Source organism: Nannospalax galili, unplaced genomic scaffold (assembly GCF_000622305.1).
Source record: "Nannospalax galili isolate Female #2095 unplaced genomic scaffold, S.galili_v1.0 scaffold626, whole genome shotgun sequence".
NCBI lineage: Eukaryota > Metazoa > Chordata > Mammalia > Rodentia > Spalacidae > Nannospalax > Nannospalax galili.
This window is the reverse complement of record NW_008354396.1, coordinates 609923-616521: the sequence shown is the minus strand read 5'-3', so window position 1 is coordinate 616521 and position 6599 is coordinate 609923. Positions and strand designations below refer to the sequence as shown.

Genomic DNA, 6599 nt, shown 5'->3' with positions numbered 1-6599 from the left:
GACTTCCATTTCCCCAATGTTTGGAACTATTGCTACAGCTTTGACATTTTCTTACATAGTTTTCTTAGGCTGTATGACAAATATCCAGAAAGAACACAATTTTGGCAAGCAGTTTAGGATGATGAAAATGTACAGAGGAAGATTTCATATGGACATGTTATGGTAAAATGCCCCCCTCAGCTCACATTTATACAACTGATACTCAGCTAGTGGCACTGTTTTGGGAAGCTGTGGAAACTTTTGAACATGGGACTTGGCTGGCAGATGTAGGAGCATAGAGGAGGGGCTCGGGGGCTATAGGCTGGCCCTGCTTCCTTATCAGTGTCATGTAATAATCTTGCCACATGTTCCTGCTGCCACACCTTCCCCATCAAGATGTACCATATCCCTCAGACTGTGAGCCAAAATAAGTCCTTGTTCCCTTATTCTTTTTTTTTTTTTTTTGGTTTTTTTGAGACAGGCTCTCCCTGTAGCCCCAGCTGTCCTGGAACTCACTATGTAGACCAGGCTGGCTTTGAACTCACAGAGATCCGCCTGCCTCTGCCTCCCAAGTGCTGGGACTAAAGGCGTGCTCCACCAAGCCTGGCTATTCTTGTCAGATATTTGGTCTCAGCAGCAAGAAAGGTCACCAGAGCAGGGAATATGCTTGACATCACTATGCCCCTTCAACCAGAGTGTTAAATGAAAATGGAAAAAGTGAAAATTTTTTGACTGCAGCCCAGTGTGTACTTCTTTTATAGGGAAACGACTCTCTAAAAACTTGCATTGGGTGTGAGCGCTCTCACTACATTCCAGGCGTGTGCAGATAACACAGGCAAAGCATCGGGAGAACCATTTATTTCCAACATTCATTTCAGTTGCAGCAGAAGCTTTGCTTGTGGATGATTACATTAATTAAGTAAAATATCTACTTTTCAACTGGACTCCAGTACAGTTTCGCTCTTTGGTAAAGTCTCAAAGGATTAAAGTGCCTCCATCTCATGGCAAGGTAGATCACTTCCGATGGGCTCTTGCATGCATGTGTACTTGATGGGAGGTGGTGGTGGCTTGAAAGGTGGGGGTCTTTCCATGCTAAGAATAAAACATTGCTCTTTCAATGCTAAGAATGTGAGGTGGTATATATTATGAAAGTTAGATAGGTGAGGAAGAGATACACCCTTTATTTTCTTAGAATTTTTTGCTGGTTTAGCCTTATACTTGATCATATCATTAAATAATATTTATATGATACTATAATTTTCAAAGTCTTTTTGTCCCAGCATCATTTATTTGGTTCTTAGAAACTGAGTATTATAGTTACTTTTCAGCAGATAACACTGAGACTTAGAGGTGTTAAGGCATTTACTTAAGAGAACCAGGCCAAAAATTGAAGTCTTATAACCAGAACCCATAATCTCCATGGCAACTGTCTCCTAATGGAGAGAGCTTTATTCTTACATGGGTGAGAATATTCCCCCCGAGACAGATACATAAAATTCAAGAGCTAAAAACTGAAGTTGCTCAAACAGCAGCTTTGCTAACTCTGCCCTAGCTTATATGCATAAGCAGTGAGGATCAACCCCTCGATTGGTTGGCTGGATAATGCCTGAATCCACTTTGTTTGAATTAGTGAACATTCTTGAAGCTATCTTTCTATAAAGTTCTATTTCATGTTAAAATGATTCATTTCTGTCTTAAGTATCCAGGTCAGCACAGAACTTTGCTGGGCAAATGCTCAAAATATTTTGATAGTAGAAAACAGGAACATATCTGTGAGCCTTTTTATGTTTATGACTAAACAATCTCTATGTCCTTGTAATCCATAGCATCTTAATTTAGAGGGCCAGTGGGTCAAGGGAGGAGAGAAAGGGAAGGGAGACTTTCTTATCTCTGTATAACACAGCTATTTGAACAGAGAACAATTTAAAAATAAAAATTTCATATTCACATTTGTTCATTTTATTTTATTTTTATTTTTATTGCTCTTTTTGAGACAGGGTCTCCCTGTAGGCCCAGCTGATCTGGAACTCACGATAAAGACCATGCTGGCCTCAAATTCACAGAGATCTGCCTGCTTCTGCCTCCCAAGTTCTGGGATTAAAGGCATGTGTGACCACACCTGACTTTCATTTGTTCATTTTAATATAATGATTCCTAATTCTGTTTTTACATTTATTTTTATTTCCGGTATGCATTTTTGTGTATGTGTTCCAGATGTGTGTGCAGGTGCCCTTTGAAGCCAGAAGAGGGTGTCAGATCTCCTGGAGCCAGAGTTAATGGCAGTTGTGAGCCACCTGTCATGGATGCCGGAAACTGAACTTGGGTCCTCTGGAAGAATAACAAGTGCCCTCAAATGGTGAGTCATGTCTCTATCCCTGGGATCCCTAGTCATCTTTTAATAAATATTTTAGTTTTTTTATTTCCTGTGTATGAGTGTATTGCTTGCATGTATGTAAGTGCACCTATGTTGCGCAATGCCTGCAGAGGTCAGAAGAGGTCGTTGGGTCCCCTGGAACCAGACTTATGGACGGTTGCCATGTGAGTGCTGGGAACCAAACCTGGGTCCTCTGTAAGAGTAAGCCAGTGCTCTTAACCTCAGCCATCTCTCCCAGCCCCATCCCTAATTGTTATTACCTGGTTTGTGGATGTTTTAGAAGCTTAAGAATATATCAAATGATGGATCTGAGTCTAAGAAACTTGTATTTTTGTTTTTTTTTCAGAAAGATTATGAATTCTTAAAGTCATATAGTGGCCCATAGTCCCTAGATTAAAAAAATACCCAGAATATATGAATATCGATTTGATTTAGTGTTTAATTCACATAAAATACTTGCTGCAGATGGTTATGGAGTAGGAGTATCCAGTCTTTTGAAATTGAATATGATGTTACCATCTGCACATGTATTGGGCCATAGCTGTAGCTTTTCTGGGATGCCTGTGGTCTGTGGGCTGTAGGTTGGAAATACCTTTATAAAGGCTTCAAAGATGTTCTGGAAAGAATATGTCGTATAATGCTGATCATTTTATCGGCTAGTATATGAAACACGTAGACCTCAACTCTGTGTATTATGGGGTCTCCTGTAATCACAACCTTATCCAGACTGATCCGAGTAGTTGGATCAGAAATGGGAGGTTGAACTTGTCACTTCAGACTGCTGTATGGAGAAGGAATTAGGAAAATATTTCAGGATGAAAAGGGAAGCAACTCTTTTTTTTCCTCTTGGGAAAAAGGGCAAAGAACAGTCAAAACCCAGCCTGATGAAGAGCAGCTGGAAATCTCTTCAAATTACCCTTTCTCACTCACTTCACACCTGAGCATCTGGGCCTAGCTAAATCCAGTCAGTTCAAAGGTACATGAAAATGAAAAAAAATGAAGATTAAAAGAAAAATGAATTTTAGCTTTGTGATTATGTGAGGCCTACTCGTCCCATGCCCACTGGCCTGTTGTATCTGATGAGTGTTACAGCTCAGCATGCCAGTGGGGGTGTCGAGTCAGGAGTTGTGCCTTGAGTCCCCACTGTATGATTCTGGGAAGCTGCATGGTCCCTCTGAGCTTCAGGAACACTCGCTTGTTCACTAAATTATGTGGGGTTATATTTTGTAACACGTAAATATTTTATGATGAGAACAATCAGTTCCTTCATAGCATGGTAGTATACTCACATTTCTTTTTGGTACTGACACCATTTTCTTACTCCAAGTCCAAACAATATTATGCAGAAACAGAGCAAAATTGCTATAACCACTGGCCAGGACATTCCATCTCTGGGTTTATTAACTACGATACCTGAAAAGACATAAAGAGAGATGAACTTTAATGCCAAACTTTGGCATTTGGAAATAAAAAGGATTACTATAGCTCAGTGTAGCACAGTGATAGAATGATTGCTCAGTGTACATATGGCTCCACATTTGATGCCCAGCTCCACAAAACAAAAGCAAAAATTATTCCTCCTTTTCAACATGTTCCCCCAAAGTGGTAGGGTATTCTTTAACTGTGGTCATGCTTTGAGAGCATACCTTCTTATGAGAAATGATAATTTAATAGTTGATTAAATATCCTATCAATAATTTTCTATGACTATGTAAACACCTGTACTTTATATATATGCATATATTACATATATACATATGTATCATAAATATATTCCTTATATTGCAAATGAGTATATAATTATTTTTCTATTACAGGCCTACTTTAGAATAAACTTAGAATCCTTTCCATAGCAATGCACATAGGTTCATTTCATTCTATTTTATGGCTGGTTAGTTCTCCAATAACTCTAACATAGTTCATTCAATTTACTTCTTAATGTTAGATGGATAAATTATTTTAAGCTTTTCTTACTTTCTAACAACACTACACAGTGTTGTTACTGTCTAGATTCTTCTTCAAGACAATGTTTCATATATTCTAGGCTTGCTTAGATGACCTTGAACTCCTGATCTTCCTGCTTCTATTTCTGAGTGCTGTGATTGTAAGTATGTAGCACCATGCCTGGTTTATGTGGTACTGAAGATTACATCCAAGGTTTACTGCTCTACTGAGCTACACTCCCAGTTGCACTGATTTAACTTTAGTTTTTTGTTTTTGTTTTTTTTCCAGTGCTAGGAATCAGATTTAGGGCCTTGCACATGCTACACGCTTAAGTAAGCAATCTATCACTGAGCTATTATACACGCCCTGCCATTTTAAATATTTATTTTTATCTAGATCATTTGGGCAAACATAATCTAGGTTGTTTTTTCCCCCTGATTGTTGCTTGCAGGTGGTGATAAGGCTTGTGTTTCTATTATTTTCCAGTTTTAATTACTGCTTTTCATACAGCAAAATTAAAAAAGAGTAAAAAAATAGACTTAAAATATTAATTTCGCTCACCTCCCTCTGCTTCCCTGGACCTGCACGACCCACAGACCTCTCTCCAGGGTAAATCAATGGGGCCCTAGTCGCCTTGACTCCCCCAACCCCATTCACCACGCCCCCTCCTAGCCTGGGACCTGTCCCATTCCTTGTCTTGGTGCCCCAGACACGGGGGTAACCATCCAGACTGACCCAGTTCCTTCTGGGGTCCCCAAGAGACCTCTGGGCCTGACCCCGCCCTCAAATCCCTCTGATTCCCTGCTGTGCATAACTTATCCTCCAGCCTCTCTCCCCAGAGCCCTCGGGCCTAGTCCCACCCTCAACTCTCTCTGCATCCCTGGGCTGCACAACCCCTGCCAGCCTCTTTCCTGGATCTCAGGGCTGACCTCTGGGCTTCCTGACCCTTTGCATCAGGATCCTTTGCTTCCTGATCCTTTGCATCCAGACCAACCCAGTTCCTCCCTGCAATCCCCAGGAGTCCTTGGGGCCTCTTCTCACTCCCACCTCCCTTTGCATCTCTGGGTGGCATGGCCACCAGCTGCCCAAGACCAGCATCTTTCCTGGGCCCTGCTCCCAGGCCAGTCCAACCCGCAAATTCCTGAGGCCAAAGCAGAACTAAACCTGAAGGCCCGAGTATCACACAAGAGTCAGAAACTACAAAAGAAATTCACATGTCAAAATCACAGAGAAAAAATAATAACATGAAAAACCAAAATGACATATCCCCACCAAATACCAGTAATCCTCTAGAGGAGCACAATGAGAACGTCCTAGAGACAATGCAGGACATGGAACTCAAAAGAACAATGATGAATATGATAAAAGAATTCAGTGAATTTAAAGAACACACAAACAAGGTAATCAGAGAGCTGAAGGAAGATAGGGATAAACTTCTGGATGAATTCAGAAAAGAGCTAGAAATATTGAAGAACACTCAGGCTGAAATAAAGAAGGAGGCGAAACACTCAGTAAGCCAATTAGAAATGACAGGAGAAAGCCTCACCAATAGTATGAATGAAATGGAGAACAGAATATCAAGACTAGAAGATAAAGTGGATGAACTAGACCACTAAAGCAAAGATTATGAAAATTTTAAGAGAGCATAAGAATAGAATATGCAGGAATTGTATGACACCATAAAAAGAACAAACTTATGAATCATAGGCTTACAAGAAGGAGATGAATCCCAAGATAATGGCATGGACCAGATATTCAACAGAATCACTGAAGAAAATTTCCCAAAATTAAAGAAAGACATGCCCATACAAATACAAGAAGCATATAGAGCACCAAACAGAGAGTACCAGAAAAGAAACTCTTCATGGCATGTCATAGTAAAAATGCTAAATGGGCAGAACAAAGAGACAATACTGAAAGCTGCAAAAGAAAAACAACAAGTCATATATAAAGGAAAACCCATTAGGATTACAGCTGACTTTTCAATGCAAATTATGAAAGCCAGAAGAGCCTGGACCAAAGTATTCCCAGGTTTAAATGACCACAGATGCCAAACCAGATTACTATACCCAGCCAAAATGTCTACTATACTCAAAAGGGAAAGAAAAATCTTCTGTTACAAAAATAGGCTGAAAGAATTCATGTCCAAAAAACCAGCCCTTCAGAGAGTTCTGGAAGCAATACAAAGAGCTGAAGAAAGGAATGACTATACCCAAGGGATTATGGAAGGAAATTCAATGAAGGTATAACTGTGGAAAAGTACAGCTATATCAAGAATGTGAACAGAAATAAAAATGACAGG

General features: G+C 40.1%; 1 protein-coding gene across 4 annotated transcripts in view; it reads right to left on the bottom strand.

Annotated features, from left to right (window-relative positions):
- Positions 1-829: 829 nt before the first annotated feature.
- The window catches only part of Cd96 (CD96 molecule), a 105602-nt gene continuing 99832 nt past the window's right edge, over positions 830-6599 (bottom strand). For all 4 annotated transcript variants that reach the window (XM_029555246.1, XM_029555247.1, XM_017802817.2 and 1 more), the window contains 2 exons: positions 3643-3766; positions 830-1071 (listed from right to left, as the gene is read on the bottom strand). In XM_029555246.1, the coding sequence (XP_029411106.1) occupies positions 963-1071; positions 3643-3766 (233 nt within the window). In that variant the 3' untranslated portion in view covers positions 830-962. The remainder of the gene's footprint in view (positions 1072-3642; positions 3767-6599) is intronic.